This window comes from Sphaerodactylus townsendi, linkage group LG10 (genome assembly GCF_021028975.2).
Source record: "Sphaerodactylus townsendi isolate TG3544 linkage group LG10, MPM_Stown_v2.3, whole genome shotgun sequence".
NCBI classification, from domain to species: domain Eukaryota; kingdom Metazoa; phylum Chordata; class Lepidosauria; order Squamata; family Sphaerodactylidae; genus Sphaerodactylus; species Sphaerodactylus townsendi.
In genome coordinates, this window is record NC_059434.1 from 25,157,337 (window position 1) to 25,174,204 (window position 16,868).

The 16,868-nt window shown below is 44.3% G+C and overlaps 2 protein-coding genes across 7 annotated transcripts in view; one reads left to right on the forward strand and one right to left on the reverse strand.

Annotated features, from left to right (window-relative positions):
• The window catches only part of PPAT (phosphoribosyl pyrophosphate amidotransferase), a 58,028-nt gene extending 52,676 nt beyond the window's left edge, over positions 1-5,352 (reverse strand). The window contains exon 1 of the mRNA XM_048508889.1: positions 5,128-5,352. Coding sequence (XP_048364846.1) covers positions 5,128-5,249 — 122 coding nt within the window. The 5' untranslated portion in view covers positions 5,250-5,352. The remainder of the gene's footprint in view (positions 1-5,127) is intronic.
• PAICS (phosphoribosylaminoimidazole carboxylase and phosphoribosylaminoimidazolesuccinocarboxamide synthase) overlaps positions 1-16,868 on the forward strand; it is a 56,583-nt gene that overhangs the window by 35,611 nt on the left and 4,104 nt on the right. For 3 of the 6 annotated variants that reach the window (XM_048508880.1, XM_048508882.1, XM_048508881.1), the window contains 5 exons: positions 6,136-6,184; positions 9,386-9,583; positions 13,189-13,367; positions 15,157-15,336; positions 15,428-15,541. In XM_048508880.1, coding sequence (XP_048364837.1) covers positions 6,136-6,184; positions 9,386-9,583; positions 13,189-13,367; positions 15,157-15,336; positions 15,428-15,541 — 720 coding nt within the window. Of the gene's footprint in view, positions 1-5,377; positions 5,515-5,618; positions 5,733-6,135; positions 6,185-9,385; positions 9,584-13,188; positions 13,368-15,156; positions 15,337-15,427; positions 15,542-16,868 lie in introns of those variants that run through there. The other 3 variants (XM_048508883.1, XM_048508884.1, XM_048508886.1) reach the window with 3 other exon arrangements.

Sequence of the window (16,868 nt, forward strand, 5' to 3'; positions counted from 1 at the left end):
TTTAAAGGTAAAGAACCATTATTTCCAAAGGGAAATAATTGGTTTCCCTTTTGAAATTTAGATTGGTTTCCCTGCCCTAAAAAGCCCCAGGCTCGCTTAATCTCAGATCTCAGAGGTTAAGCAGGGTTGGCCCTTGTTAGTATTTGGATGGGCAACCTCCAAGGAATATCAGAGTCTTGCCTTGAAAATATTATGGGGTTGCCATAAGTTGGCTTTGACTTGACGATGGAGGACGACAACAAAAGAGTGGCTTCTCCACTGAAAAGAATGGCTCTTCAAAATGTGAAAATGTGCTGCCAAACAACTAAATATTTCTGAAGGAACAAGTTCAACTGAATAAAGCATGACTAGCAGGCTTCTTTCCTAGTGAGCACTGGCTAAGATTGCAACTCTGTGCTTACAGAATAAGAGTAAGTTTTTTGGAACTCAGGGGAACTTATGTGCTTTCCAGTCAGCATGGGGAAGATCAGGCTACAATGTTATAAGCACCTCAAACTAGGCAATAAGCCTTGTCAGATTTACTAGGACTTTCTTCTAAGTAAACATCAAGTTGCTAGACCTGCTGAAAGAAATATATTTAAAAGTATGTATAACCAGATACACCTTGTATAAGCAGTATGTGTGCACATTCCCCTTTTGGGACTAAGACAAGTGTTTAGATTTTGAAGGGAAGGCCATGTACAATCAGGTCTTACCTTTAGATGTCTCTCAGGTCATCTTTTATATAGCAATGCTGATATTATGCAAAGAGGAAACTACATAAAACATATCTAATGTGATCTTATGGTACAAGCCAGTTAAGCATTTTGCAATGATTAAACTTAATAATCTGCCTTTTATAACTATGATCTGTCCCACCCTGATTTGTGTCCACTACCAGGATTGTACCCTTACTTCATTATTTTATACCATGAAGTACATAATTCAGACAGGCACTAAGGCACATTATTGTTATAAGACACATCATAAACAGATATTTTAATATACCGGTTTGAGATTTACTAAACCTTGGTCCTGTTCTGTCACTGAGATAACTAAAAATGCTCTGTGTGCTCGGAAGTCTTCTGGCAATTTAAAAGATTGTGGTTGTACATTTATAGATACATTTAGGTAAGTATGTTTTTGTTAAGGTGGTGCACAAGGACATACATGAGGCTCTTTTGCTTAATGGTAATTGCAAATATGGCTCTTCAGGTGTCATTGAGTAACATTGCTCTAGGGCAGGGGTGGCCAACCTATGGCGCTCCAGATGTTTATGGACTACAATTCCCATCAGTCCCTGCCAGCATGGCAACTGGCCATGTAAACTGCAGGTAAGACCCAGTATTTAAGAGGCCATACAAGCTACAAATAAGTGGATATCTTAGCTTCTTAAAATCTTGATGTGGAGCTCTGACTTAACAGCTGTAAAACATAATCCTAATAATTAACGCATGAAGTTCATCAGGAGAAAGCATTATCCTGATCATAATGAAATTGCTTCATCATATTGTCGAAGGCTTTTTCACAGCCAGAATCACTGGGGTGCTGTATGGTTTCCGGGCTGTTTGGCCGTGTTCTAGCAGCATTCTCTCCTGACGTTTCACTTGCATCTGTGACTGACATCTTCAGACGATCCTCTGAAGATGCCAGCCACAGATGCAGGTGAAATGTCAGGAGAGAATGCTGCTAGAACACGGCCATGCATCCTGGAAACCATGCAGCACCCCACTGTTTCACAAAGAACAAAGACAGCATGTAGTCACATGGGCCACTGTGGTCTTATTCAGAGTGAAGTGATGCCAAATAAGGGGGGGGACCCCACAAATTAGGTAGATGAACAGGACAGTGTTGGAGACCAATGTGGCAGAACAGTTGGAAGGGCCAGAGTAGTACCTGGGATACCCAGCATCAAATCCACACTTGGGCCATGGAAGTTCACTGGGTGACTTGATGCCAGTCCGACTCTCTTAGCTTAATCTACCTCACAGGGTTGTTGTGAAGACACAGTGGAAGAGAGGGAAATGATGTAAGCTGTTTTGGGTCTCCACTGGTGAGAAATGCAAGCTATAAACGAAAGTTCATGTGATTAAAGCAATGATACAAAAAGCTAGAACTTACACTAAACACGCAGCCAGATCCTCATCATGTAACCTCTGAAGTCCCAGGGACGTCTATGAGATTTATGTGTCCACACATTCAATTAGGATTGGCCTACTGGCACTGAGTGGTGTGAACACCTGATTACTGCATTGGATATCTCAGTGTTTAAGATAGGCAAATGGTGTGGCCGCTCTGACTTAGGGGCACCTGCACAATTGACACACCACCTGCATTAAATAGACAATGCAGGGTTAAGGATTAACATGAGTAAACGGGAAGGAGGGACAGGAAGAGATTAGGCAACCTCAGGCTGAGCTACAGTGGACCTGCAATTAAGGTATAGGGTGCTTCAGGTGGAAGGCAAAAAATAAAATAAAAGAGCCTGCTGTTTAACACACATATAAAATGGGAAGAGCCACGGTCTTAAGAACACAAAAGTCTTAGATCAGGGGTGTCCAACTCTGGTGCTTCAGATGTTCATTGGCCATGCCAGCAGGGGCTGATGGGAATTGTAGTCCATGAACATCTGAAGCGCCAGAGTTGGACACCCCGTCTTAGATTATCCAAAATGGTCTTTACTAGAAAAATAACAAAAAAAATGTGTGCTATAGTTCAATGCATCTGTATGCAAAAGCAGTCCCACTGAGGTTAATAGGCTTTACTCCCAAGTATGTATGCACAGAAATGCAGTGTTCAGAAGCTTATAGTCAGAGAACATGAACTTTTTGTCCCAAGGTTTTTCTGTTGCTGCTTTGAGTACTAGTAGCTTTTCACCCCTAATCTACTACTCCTATTTCAGTGAGCAGCACAGTGGGAAATCAGTGGTCATTCATATCTAATGAAAAGCTATTTACAACATGGAAACTGGAGGGAGGAAAGAAACCAATACAGGTCAGATAGGAATCCAATGGCACATTAAAGGCTGTGAGCTTAAGGCAGGTCCATTTCATTCACTGGGATTTACTCCAAGGAACTCTGATTGTAGCCTAACAAAACCTATTTCAGCATAATCCTTTGGGAGCAGTTAACTCCATCAGATGCAGATCTGTCCTTTCATATTCTAACAGAAGGGCAGGGAAGACAGAATTAAGGGAAATAAGTTCGCTCTGACTGAGTGAGGGCCGCCCTTAATTGCATTTTGATAGATTAACAGAAAATCAAGTCAAGATAAGCAGATGCAATAAGCAGTTACAGAAAGATTTGCAAGTCATTCGCACCTAGATGGAGGCTTACAGACACTGTATTGTGAATTTAAAACCATCAATCCAATAAATTCCCGCTGTCACAAGAAGTTACATATTAGATGAAGTGAGCTTTTATGCATGAAAGCTTATACTGGAACACATTTCTTGATTTTGAAGTGTCATTGGACTCCTATTATGTTTTGCTGCATCAGGCTAACACTGTTACCTGTTCTGGAGCACAGGTCTATATAAACAGCATACAGTCCAGAGCACAGACACTGTTTACACAACGCAGCCCCACTGATTAGATGGACAAGTATGGGATAAAGCCATTCCTGCACTTTTCCTCTTTCTGGCATAGCAGAAAGGACGGGTGTTGCTTGAAGCATAACAATCATGTTTGTGTGCGGTTGTATTATTGCTGCTGATATTAGATCTCAGTAGTCTAGGGTGTTTTTGTTGTTGTTATAATTTTAATCATTTATCTAAAAACTGACTGCTCCCCACCTTGGCACAGTGAATTGTGCTTAAGAAGAGTTTGGATTTATATTCCACCTTTCTCTCCTGTAAAGAAACTCAAGGTGGCTTACAAGCTCCTTTCCCTTCCTCTTTCCACAAAAGACACCTTGTGAGGCAGGTGGGGCTGAGAGAGTTCCAAAGAACTGTGACTAGCCCAAGGTCACCCAGCAGAAATGTAGGAGTGCAGAAACACATCTGGTCCACCAGATAAGCCTCTGCCACTCAGGTGGAGGAGTGGGGAATCAAACCAGGTTCTCCAGAATCCACCTGCTCTTCACCACTACACCATGCTGACATACAGAGCACAAGGCATCTTTGCAACTGTGCCATAAACTACACAAGAAGGGTCTGTCTGCATATGGCCTCCAATTGCATGGGTGTATACAGGTGAAGGTGGAAAATGGGTGTAAAGATTACACAAGTACAACTACAGTATACGTCTTGTGAAAAGTCACAACTGGCAATGGAATATAATTCAGTGGCACTTTTGAAACTAGCAAAATTTATTCCAGCATAAGTGTCTGGGGGTCAGCACTCAGTTCATCAGATGCAAGCAAGCTCCAGTTCATAATAATGTAAAATGGAATAAATTCTAATCAGTGCTTGAGACTTTGGGTTTTACCCTGCTGTTTACAGACTCACCTGGAATTCACAGTGGAGGCTCAGAGTGCTGCATGTTGTCTTCTTACACAACAGGTACATAGTTCTTCCCACTAGGTGAAACGGCTCCTCACCACTTTGTCCAAGAACATAAAAGTATTTGCTAGCTTTTCGGGGAAGGAACAGTGTTCCAGATGCTTAACTAGACTTTAAAATGTGTGGCCATGGATAAGATCACACAACACTGAACAGAGCAGTCATAAGACCAGACATCTGCGATCCGACATCGGCAGCATTAAATACAAACCCACACAAACTTTGTCTGGGGAATCAGCTTCCTCCACTGTAACTTTTGAGCCGGTATCCGGCCAGAAGTGTCCACACCCTCAGTTAAGATCTAATTAACTGCGCTGATAAGAAGTTAATTTACTTCGGCACTTGAATCTGCAACCTACTCCAAGAGGCCGCCGGCAAAATTGCTTTCAGCCTCCAGCCCTGTTAGCGCTTCTGTAGCAAAAAAAAGTTCCCCTGTTAACTAGTGAGGTTTATTCCAACGCACGGGGGCCCGTCTTGCCGTTTCTTTACAGTAGCGACCTATCCTGTAGCGGCTTACTCGGAAGTAAATCCCACTCCCTTTAATTCGAGCGACCTGACCGCCCAAGTCCGCGCGCGCCAGGCTGGCCCTATGCAGGGGCGCCCCCACCCCCCCGGTGCGCAACCAGCCGGGCGACCCCTTCCTCACCTGTGCTGCAAGCCCACCAGCCCCAGCGTGATCACATGGGGCACGTCCAGCTCCGAGGGCCACACGCCGGCGGCGATGCAGCCGAAGACGCCGCACTCCTCGCCGATGCCCTCCAGCTCCATGCTGCCCCAGCAAAGCACGTGTTGCTGCTGCTACTGTTGCGGCTGCCTGTGTCTGTGGGGCAGGGAAGGAGGAGGCGTCCCTCTGCACCCACGCCCCTCGCCTTATTTACATGCCCTGACGGGGTAGGTGGGTGGGTGGGAGAGAGAGAGAGAGCGCGCCTTGCAAAACTCTTTAGACCAGCTGGCTGTGTAAGCGCGCGTCGTCTTTTGCGCGGCCACTTGGAACGAAGCTAAGTTAACCCTCCAGCTGGTCCTTCGCGAATTGGTACGTTCCGCCTTCCCAGACTTGTATTAAATTAGCCGAGCGGCCTTAGTGAATTGGGGAGGGGGGGGGGCGTGTCGCATTTGGTACGGCCCTAGGGAGGAGGCGCGCCCCCCTCTCCAAGTGGTGAAGGGGGGGGGGGGTTGTGCGGGAAACGGCGCGCAAGGGCGTCTTTTTGGGGACGAGAAGTAAGAGCGTCCGGCGTGCTTGCAGGAGAAAAGGTGGACGACTGGAGGCTCCGTGCACGGGGAGGGACGAAAGTTCCTCCTGCAGGAGTCCGAAGTTCTGCTGCGGTGGCTCCAAAGTCGAGGGAAGGAGGGAGGGAACAAGGGCGTCGACGGCGCTGCAAGCAGATTGGAGGAGCCAGCGGGATTTGCTCAGCAAGGGTGAAAGGGAGGGGGAGCGGGAAACAGCGGCGGGGGCGGGAGGGGAGTTTCGCTCCGGGTTGCAACCCCCCGAGCGAGGGTTGTGGCCATTGGCGGCCGGGCCGCGACTCTCCACCCTCCCCTCGCCGCCCCCTTCCGCCACGCGCCCTTCTTACGCAGCCCCAGCGCAGCTTTGCAGCCGCCACTACAACCAGCCCCAGGTTACCTCGTGCTTAACTCTTCGCTTTGTGCTTTCCAGGTGCCTCAGGCCGCCGTCCCCGCCGCCGCGATGCCTCCGATCCCGCCAGGTGAGTGACGCATCTGCCTCTGATCGGGGCAAGGTTGATGTGGTGGAGTCCCAAGAGGGTGGTTGAGTGGCCTGGACCCTGGAGGGTTTGTGCAATAGGCACTGTTCAATAGTCAAGCAGGCAAGCGCTGTCTCTAATGCAGTAGCGTTGTGTGCGCGTGTGTAAAGTATCCTCAAGTCGCGACACGGCAAAGCCAGTAGAGTGCCTCGGGCTAACAGGTAGTTTGCCGTTGCCTTCCTTTGCCTAACAACCATGACATTCCTTGGTGGTCTCCCAACCAAATCCTAACCGGGCCTGTTATATTCCTACAGAACTGTTCAAAAGTTAACCCCCCACCCATCCTTTACTCTGAGGCCTGATTTAAATGAAAGGAACGGGTGGAGAAATCCCTGTGTGGCTTGGGCCCCTTCTGTGCACACAGAATAATTCACTTTCAGTCCAATTCCAGTGCACTTTGCAGCTGGGTTTTACTGTGCGGAATAGCAAAATCCACTTGAAAACAATTGTGAAAGTGGATTGAAAAGACACTATTCTGCAGGCATAGAAGGGAGGGTTAATTTCTGAACATTTCTGTAGGACTAGAACAGGATTGAAAGTGCACTTTTCTGCATGAATGGAAGGGGCTCCAGGTTCATGTGTGCTTCGTGTGCATGCCAGAGACTGGAGGCCTTGTGAAGATTAGGCTGCTGTGCTATCCAAGCTCCCCTCATTTCTTTGCACAGGCTTCGTTTACTCAAGCGGGGCAGTGAGGTGGTAAAATGTTGAGTCAGGGAGTCTCTTTTGAAGTGAGCTTTCCAAAATGGAATGCTCTTCTCAGAGTCTGAATCAGTGCAGCCTCTTCTTCCTCCTCATTCAAACAAAAGACTACTCACTAGTAACTTCCGAGCAGTTAACACCTTTATTGGCTGAAATGACTTAAACTTTCCACCTATTGCAGGTATTAAGTAGCTTGGCATAACTAGTGAATAGTATATGTAACTTTCTTACTTGAATTTCAGTTGTATGTAATTTTGCCCTATACTTCTGGCATTTTGTTGCCCCATGACCCTAAGGCTATGTGAGTTTGTACTTGCTACACAAAGTGAATGCATAGCAAAGAACCATTAGTAGTCCCTCCTAATCTGTGATGAAGTTGACCCTAGTCTGTGAAAGATAATTTTGCAGTAGACTTTCTGTTCAGTTTTTAAATGTGCCACTGTATTCCGGTTTTGTTTCTGCTACAGTAAACTAATACATATATCCTTTAAAGTGGCTATAAACATGTCTGCAAATACTCCAGTCATACATATATTCTTGTCAGGGAGTCATTATTGACTGGTTACTTCTTAAATTGATATTTGCGTTTGCTTCTGCATAATGTATAAATTGACAGTTACATTTTAAGATATAAAAATAAAGTTTGGTGAATGTAGAAAAAATGCGGAAATAAGACGCACTGTAGTTTGAAGTGTGACAGCAGTCAGTTGAGTCCAGCCATGTTTTAAAATGCTGACACATGGTAGATTTATTGCATTTTAAAAGAAAGTCTTAAGTTATTCAGTTTCCACTTCTAATTGGAAACAATGGTAGTTAATTACAAACGATATTCAAGATGAAAGCAAAATGATCTATCAGTCCCTCTCTGTGCACAGTTCCAGGAGTTTAGCTGTGTTGGTCTGAAGTAGGAGACCTAGATCCAAGTCCAGCAGCAACTAACAGACTACTTAACAAGATTTTCAGAGTGTAAGCTTTCTAGAAAAATCACCTTTGTCAGATATTATAAATACGACTATCTTGTTGTGCTGGACTTGAATCCAGGTCTCTGTGCAAAGACTTGGGCAGCCCAATCCACAGCGGGGCAGGTGGCAAATGCTTTTAGGGAGTAGCAAAGGCTCGTGTCAATGTATTAACCCCCTCCCTGGCGTAAGGGGCACCCCTGCTGGTATTAGAAACAACTTTGTTGGTGCCTAGTCACCCTTCAGCTCTGCAGTGGCAAAATTTGGAGAGGCTGCGGCATTCCCTAGAGTGGAGCCAACTTTATTCGGCTGCCACCTGGGGTTTTGGGCCATGAACATCATGCCCTGGGACTTGGAGTTATGCTACCCTTTTGGGTGAAGAAAGTTCCTTAAGTGGCAGTGGGGCTTCCCTCCCTTCTAACTGCCTCTCCTTCTGAGGTGGGGCATTTTTTAAAATTCGAGCTGGAAACCTTTTGGAGACAGGACAGCCATGTGGCAGGAACACTGTCCCCAGCTGCCCCCCGAGAACTGGATTGGGCTGTTAGTTGCCTACTATCAGAAAATATTGTGTGTTGCATGTAGTGCATTACTTGCATAACGTGTATGCCACTTGTACTGCAACTGATTAACTTACTGTGTAAATGCTTAATCCATTCCTTTCAATGATTCTGGGAGCAATTTATGTGTGATACAAAGGACTTTTTAAAGTTCTTTACAGTTACTATAGCAGAAAAGTTCATGAACCATCAGAGTTTCACAGGATAAGAGCATGAAGTTCTACCTTGAATACCACTAGAGAAGGGCAGGGGAGGAGCGAGATGACGCTTGCCTTTTGGCTGGCTGAAACATGTGGACCATCATATGTGCCAAGACTTTGTAATGACAGGTGCTGTGGTTCATCAATAGAAATCAAAGTCCTTTCCAAAAATAAAAGTTCTTAACTCAGTCTGGAAGTATTGTCGAAGGCTTTCACGGCAGGATTCAACTGGGTCTGGTGGGTTTTCTGGGCTGTGTGGCCATGGTCTGGTGGATCTTGTTCCTAACGTTTCGCCTGCATCTGTGGCTGGCATCTTCAGAGGTGTATCACAGAGGGAAGACTGTTAGGACACCGTGTGCAATGTGCAACAGACTTCCCTCTGTGATACACCTCTGAAGATGCCAGCCACAGATGCAGGCGAAACGTTAGGAACAAGATCTACCATACCACGGCCACACAGCCCGAAAAACCCACCAGAATCAGTCTGGACGACCTGTAGGGACAGTACCAAACTGACTTCCAGGGTGAGTGAGTTTTCTCATCTGGGGCTGGTAGACCCCAGTTGAATTGGTCTCTGTGATATATATCTCAGGATAAAATGTAATTGAAGGCATTACAGTTTTAGTTCTTCATTCTGGTTAACTCTATGCTTATTCTCCTCAATAGTTCTGATATCTCAAAACAGATTTTAGAACCTAACAACTTAAAGCAGTTTTTGTTCTGCCTTAGAGTTAAAGCTTGGCAAAAAAGTAAATGAGGGCAAAACGAAAGAGGTTTATGAATTGCCAAGTCTCCCAGGATGTGTTCTGATGCAATCAAAAGACCAAATAACTGCTGGAAATGCAGCTAGAAAAGATGTCATGGAAGGGAAGGCTGCCATCTCGAATGCAACAACAAGCTGTGTGTTCCAGTTGCTTCAGGAGTCTGGTAAGTTGTGACAACCGGAGTTGCTCTGGGAAGCATCAACTTGTTGGAAAACTATTTGCAGCAGTAAAGATACAATGTAGAATTTTCTAGTTTAGATAATGTAGACAAAACAGCTTGGCAATGGAAAAGTAACCAATTAATTACTTTGTGTGTGTCGAAAGTGCTGTAAAGTCACAAACTGACTTGCAGCGACCCCGTAGGGCTTTCAACACAAGAGAGGTTCAGAGGTGGTTTGTCGTTGGCTGCCTCCATGTGGGCTGAGAGAGTTCTGAGAGAACTGTGACTGGCCCAAAATCACCCAGCAGGCTTCATTTGGAAGAGTGGGGAGTTGAACCTGGTTCCCCAGATTAGAGGCCGCCACTCTTAACTGCTATGCCATACTGACATTTGAAGTTAATTTACCCTTCAATTTTGGAAAGGTTGCTAATGCCCATTTCATATTATAAGACATATGATATGATCAGTAATGTTCTCTTTACCATTGAAGAGCATTGTTAAGATTACTACAGTTTCTAATAAGATACATGGTGATTCTTTGAAAATAAACCACATATTAATAATTATGATCTCCAGTATCAGTGATCTCTATGTTCTACTATGTAAATAATGCAGTTCAAATAATGCAAATGAAACCAACCTTATTATTAAGAATTATAGAGTTCAGAATATTCCTAATTCATTTCTCAAGCATCATTTTCAGGACCCTTCTACCATGTTCTCTTTTTAGTGCTCCTCAGCCTCTGCAGCATATTCCCTCTCATCACATTCTGTTGACCAATCAGGATACTTGGTTGGTTCCCTGTACTCTTTCAGTCTGTCACTCAGTCACTCCATTGGTCTGTCTGTCTCTCTCACACATGCTCCCCTCCTCTCTCGTGTTGCTGCTGAGACATGCACCCATTCTCCCCAGGCAGCTACCTTACCTTTTAAATTTCCTGTCAAGAACTACGTACACAATTCACAATGTTTTAGGAAATTACGTACACAGGACTTTCTATACGTTATGTCAGATTGGCATCAATTGGTCTGTAATGAACTAGGCTTTCTAAAACTGGTTTCATAATATCTACTACATGTCATGACTTGCAAATACTTCATATACCTTAAGATTTATCATGGGGGAGGGTGACAGTCCCCAGTTTATCACCATTTTGCAGATACTGGCTGAAAACATATTGCCAGAGGCTGCAATTCCAACCATGCTTATTATTGGACTCAATTTGTGTCTTTGTGTATACATGCATATGATTTTACTGAAAGGTTAGTGAGTTTATGTTGAAATGAGATTTCAACTGGTATTTTTGCTATACTACAAAATGGTGTGATTTATTTTTGCAGTTTTCAAGGTTTGTTGAGTTTTGCTCTGCGTCCGTGAGACCCGTCAGTTACTTTGTGCTCCATGTTAGAAATGTCATTATTAGCCAAAGGGTGTGTTTTTTTCTTCCCAGTTGCCCCAAACTGCCCTTTGTCTCCATCAGCTTCACAGGTTTAACCTATAAAGAAATCGATTCATTTTTTTAGCTCTGAGCCTAAAAATTAACATTTTGGACTCTTTCTCCGGTACTAAAATATTTTCCATGAATGATTCTAACTACTAGAAAATATTTTCCACAGTGGCAAAAATCTGCCTAGCTCTTTGTCCTATTCCCCAGATATATGTGCTCGTTTGGCTCGGTTTTCATTAAATTATTAAAATATCAGTCTGTTGTTACAGTGTTCTCCAAAACCACAAAAGCAAAAAGTTCAGCAATAACTTCAATAACAAAAAGAAATGCAAGTCGAAATATTAACAATGGGAAGGAGAGGAGATATCAGCGTATGTTGTAAACTTGCTGTTATCTCATATTAATGTTTCAAAATTAATGATCTTTAACACACGTCCTGGGAATGCTAAGACATTGGGAAGAAGCTGCTGTACAGAAGCATTGTTTTAAAAACTACCTACTGTTTGTAAAAGCTATAGGATATTTGGATGTTTGTCAGTTACCTGGGTCATCTCCTGGAATCAACATATTTGGATACAAACGACTTTAGTGGATATCAAGTATTTGTATTGACTTGCATAGAGGAGTAAGCTCCATCCAGAGTGGAGGAGGTGAATCTGTCTTTGAGAATGCACACCACTACGCTGGCAGATTTGCCTACCCTGGAGCTCTTATCCTGGCCAGGGGCGATCCTGCTGGCATGTGACAGCTGCTGCCTACTCCCAATGCTAGAACATGCCCTGAATGCTGTCTCAGGGCCCCTGATGTTGCTGCCAGCATAGTGGGGGCAGGCCGGGGGCATGGCCAGGGGAGCAATCAATGTTGGTCGACTCCCTTCTGGCCTTTGCCGGTATTCCACCAGCAGCAGGTATATCAGACTTAAGCCACCTTTTTGGGCAGCATAAGTCCATTGGGTCCTGAAGAGCCTTCTCAGTGGCAGGGAAACTTTTTGAGCCTCCACACACTGCCAGGAAGTCTCTTTGCGGGCAGTGGCCAGGCACCTGGCTCATGAATGGGGCTGCCCAATCCTCTTAGCCATGAGTGACTGTTTGCAGTGATGAATGAGAGAATGTTGCATAGAGAAGAGAAATATGAAACTTTGAATATTTACTTAGATAGTTGTTCCCCACTTTGGGACCAAAACTATCTCAGACATATTATTCTTTGTATTGTCAAAGGCTTTCATGGCCGGAATCACTGGGGTGCTGTGTGGTTTCTGGGCTGCATGGCCGTATTCTAGCAGCATTCTTTAGCAGGCGAAACGGCTCCTAGAACAAGGCCATACAGCCCGGAAACCATACAGCACCCCATATTATTATTTGCTCTACTTTGTTCTCAAACAGTGCTGTGAATTAGATTAGACTGAGAGGAGTGTGACCGGCCCAGGGTCACCCAGTGAGCTTCCATGTCAGAGTTGCAACTCAAGCCGGAATCTCCTAGATCCTAGTCTGACCCTCCAGGGGTCTGCAACCTGTGGCTCTCCAGATGTTCATAGACTACAATTCCCATCAGCCCCTGCCAGCATGATGGGAATTGTAGTTCATGAACATCTGGAGAGCCACAGGTTGCTGACCCCTGCCACCGATAATCATTCTTAAGCTGCTTTGATGAATTCCTGGATTCTTAAGTTTGTTTCTCCATTGCTCTGAACCCTCTCCAAAAAGCTGTGGAAACTTGCTCTTTTACTCCAAGAGGAGTTAACTGCAAGAGGAGAATATCTTTTTGTAGATTTCCCTATTCATGTGAAATCCAAGTTCTCAAATCTTAGTTTATCAATACTTCGTTATCTGACAGTTTCTGCACTTAGCATTCTGTGTTGCTGTTGTACTGTGAATATTGATAACCCTGACATGGATGGACGTCTTGGTGCATAGACATTTCCCCTTAGTGAATGTTCTCTTTCAAGACTTCGATAGTGTAACTCTCCCATCACTCTGGTATATTGGCTGAATTTGCTACTTTCAATAGTATCTTCTTACAGTTGATCGGAGTCTGCTTTTCAGTTTGTGCAGGCACAAATTACTTTTCAAGCTTTTAAATTCTTTTCTGTGGTGGAAGCACAGGTGATCTTTTGTTCGGTCATTGAACGCTGCAACTGAATTATAACATGTCGCTTTTCAGGGGTCAAAACTGCTTTTGTCAGAAAGCATAGCAATACAGCATTCATATCTGCTCATTGTGAAATGATTCCAATTGAATGGGTTTGCAGAAGAATTGCAACAGGTTCTTTCCTGAAGAGAAATCCCGGTGTCAAAGAAGGCTACCGATTTTACCCACCTAAAATTGAGATGTTTTATAAGGTACGTAAAGGTAGATGAGACTTGGCTGAAATGGTGGCTGTGTGATAATATTGAGAAAGGCTGTCTGTTTAACACAATGGAGATTAAAATCCTTTTATGGCGGCCCAAGGTTAATTCTTGCACACTAGAAATATGGTAACATTAATTCCCAAGATAAACCTCCCAAAGGAACAGTGTATTTAACAAGAAGCGTCTGTTTGGCTAAAGAAAAATTGAGCTTGTCTGTCTGTATTGATGTCAAAATCAGAACTCAGAAAACTAAATCTGACACTGGTTTTTGTAGTAAACTGGGCATACAGCCTTTTGATAAAAAGTTAGGATTTGGTTTAAGCAAACTTGCTGACACATCAGGTATTTAATAGAAAACTGAATATTGCAGTGAGGATTGTTAATATCCTGGCCAACCATGAAAACATTTGGGATTCTTCCCTAAGTCACTGGAAGGTCCAATGAAGCAGAATCCCAAATGCTAGGTTATGGTGGAAAAAGCTTTGTTTTAGAATGCAATGCAAATTGATACAGTCACTTTTTACTCTGTATGGTTGAGCAGTAAAGAGACCCTGGTTTCTTTCTTCCTAGCCACTGTTACATGGATCCCTTTTGTCCAGCTCTGGCATTTGTATGTTCCATTTTTGAGACAAAATGTGAAGTGATGCTTATACAGAAGATGTTATTTAAACATGAATCACCCCACTTCAAAGATGTCCAACAAATTTGAAACAATGGGGGAGGGGGCACCCCCTTTGGGAGTCCATAACTTTGGACCCCCTGGACCAAAATTCACAAAACGTAGGTGCCATCAGTAGGAGGCTCTCCTGATGATACCACCCAGGTTTGGTGAGGTTTGGTTCATGGGGGCCAAAGCTGTGCACTCTCAAATGTGTAGTCCCCATCTCCTATTAGCTCCCATTGGGAACAATGTGAATGGGGGCACCCCCTTTGGGAGTTCATAACTTTGGACCCCCTGAACCAAACTTCACCAAACCTGGGTGGTATCATCAGGAGGGTCTCCCAAAAGATCCCTGAAATGCTGGTGCTGCTAGCCTAAAAGCTGTGCCCCTTACAGGCCAGAAACTTGAAAAAACACTAAAAATACCAAAAAAACCCACAGGGGCGGAGCTTTGGACATGTAATGGGGGGTTGAACCCAGGAATCCCCCTTACCTACATCCTTGAAAGTACCCTTCCCCAAAGTAAGACAGTGCAGGATGTAGCAACTGCATTGATGCTTCTGCCTTTAAGGGCAGTCCAATGTAGGGCACATTACAGTAATCCAGTATAGCACTTAAAGTAGCATGCATCATCTTGAGAAACAAAATTTGATGCTCTGTTTTCGATATTTGTACAGATCTTGGACCCCATGCAACTAAAAATAGCTGACTACAAATGCATGGATTTTAAAAATTAGTACTGAAGTTTGTGTACTTGAAAATATTATTGCATTTTTCAGTACAGTTGTAATAAGAGAAAATACCATGTTAACTGGGAAATATTTTCTGCAAATACTGGATTGTGTATAGACAAATTTCAGTCAGTCTCACCTGATTCTCCTCCATGCTACAGCCTTTGTCAAACATGCTGATCTCATGATCCCCAGTATAATCTCAGTGGTGAAAAGGGCCCCTTTCTTCTCTTTTTGAGCAAAGAAAATGTTGGCTGGATCCATGACAATTTAATGCAGCCATCCGGCTTCCATGTGGTTTTTTTTTTGTGTGCTCTTAAGTCTGTTTTCATTTGGTGCCTGATAAAAATGTAAATTAATTCTAATGAAATTCTTGCCTGTTTACTAGGATGATGCAGCAAATGACCCTCAATGGTCTGAGGAGCAAATCATTGAAGCAAAGTTCCGGTTTGCTGGCCTTGAGATTGGACAGTGTGAAGTCGATATCATGGCCCACTCGACTCAAGCTATTTTTGAAATACTAGAAAAAGCATGGCAGCCTCAGAACTGTACTTTGGTGGATATGAAGGTACGGGGAAAAGGTATTTCAAAACTAAGGCTTATTTTAACATTGAGAAGAGAATTGCTTCAGCTAATGTCTCATTGTTTGTGGTTTCAAGGTTGAGTTTGGTGTTAATATAGCCACGAAAGAAATTGTCCTTGCTGATGTCATCGATAACGACTCTTGGAGATTGTGGCCATCTGGAGACAGAAAGCAGCAGAAAGACAAGCAGGTGCGTTTGTGTTATCTGTTGAGCTTTTCAGTTGCTAAACTTGAATCGGTATTCCAAAAAGCTTCTCAGCTAGAACCTCACCCTACTGAACAACTGGATACAAAACCTCCCCTTGTTAAAGAAACGTGGTGTACAGGGTTTCATTCAAACTACATCAGCTTTGGAACAGTCCTGTGGGCAGCCTTGATGGAGCAGCCATGTATTAAAGCAGGGTCAGATAGCTTGTTTGCTGTCAAGGCTCTTCAAAACTTCTTTCAGTTCTGTGACTAAGGCCGCTTCCTGCGGCGGCGAAGCGGTTGGCTCGGCGCTTTGGCCGACCCGGGCAGGACGTCCTTGCAGACGGTCCCGCGGCGGCCCGGGCCGCCGCGCCTGGCGTGGTCTCCCCAGGCCTAACGGCGGATTACGCGGCGCAAAATGGAAACAAGGTCTGCCGAGTCGGGAGGGGCCGTGAAACGCGCGTTTGCAACTTAGCGGCTTCTGGCGCGTATTCAAAAAGAAGCGCTGCGCTTCGAATACGCCGACTAGGCCAACTGGAGCAGCGGCGGCTGGGCGGCGCTGCAGCTGCGCGTCCACGCGTCGCGAATCGGCAGCGCCTGGAGACGGGCGCTTTACCGCCTCCAGGCGTCATTTTCCGCACCGATCGGCGGAAACAGCCTAAGACACTTAAGGCATTTAGACACACCACGCTGCCTTACGCTTAGTCAAACCCATGGACGATCAAGGTTGTTATGTCTAGGCTGATTGACAGCTGCTCTCTGGAGTCTCAGGTAGAGGTCTTTTGCATCACCTGCTATCTGATCCCTATAACTGAAGATGTCAGTTATTAAACACTAGGGCATTTCTGCATGCAAAGCAGATTCTGTATCCTCGAGCCACAAGCACAGTGGGCACGTTCCACAATTACTAGGTTTAAGTCCCCTGAGATTCTGACTTTTTACTTGCCATGTGTTCATTCAGCTGAACTGATAATTTATTATGTATATTTAGATTTTAGATTATCATGTGTACTTTAAAAAAAAATAGAGGAAACACTTGTGTGCTTAAAAAGATGGTTGTGGTCTTTTCCTATATTAGGAGGTAGAGTTTAAAAGTGATAATTGCTAAAAGGGAAATCCTGATGCCTTATCTCTGTTCTTGAATATCTTGGTTCTGTATTAGTTTCTGGTATATTTTAGAATTACCTGTTTCATTTTAATTTTATACTGTGACAGTGTCCTTGCAGTTCTGTAGTGACAACCTGTAGGAAGCACCTTTTGTCCTGTGCTACTTTGCCACCAGCCTCTTTGCCTATCTCACATTTATTGGGAACTGTGAAGCTGTTTACAGT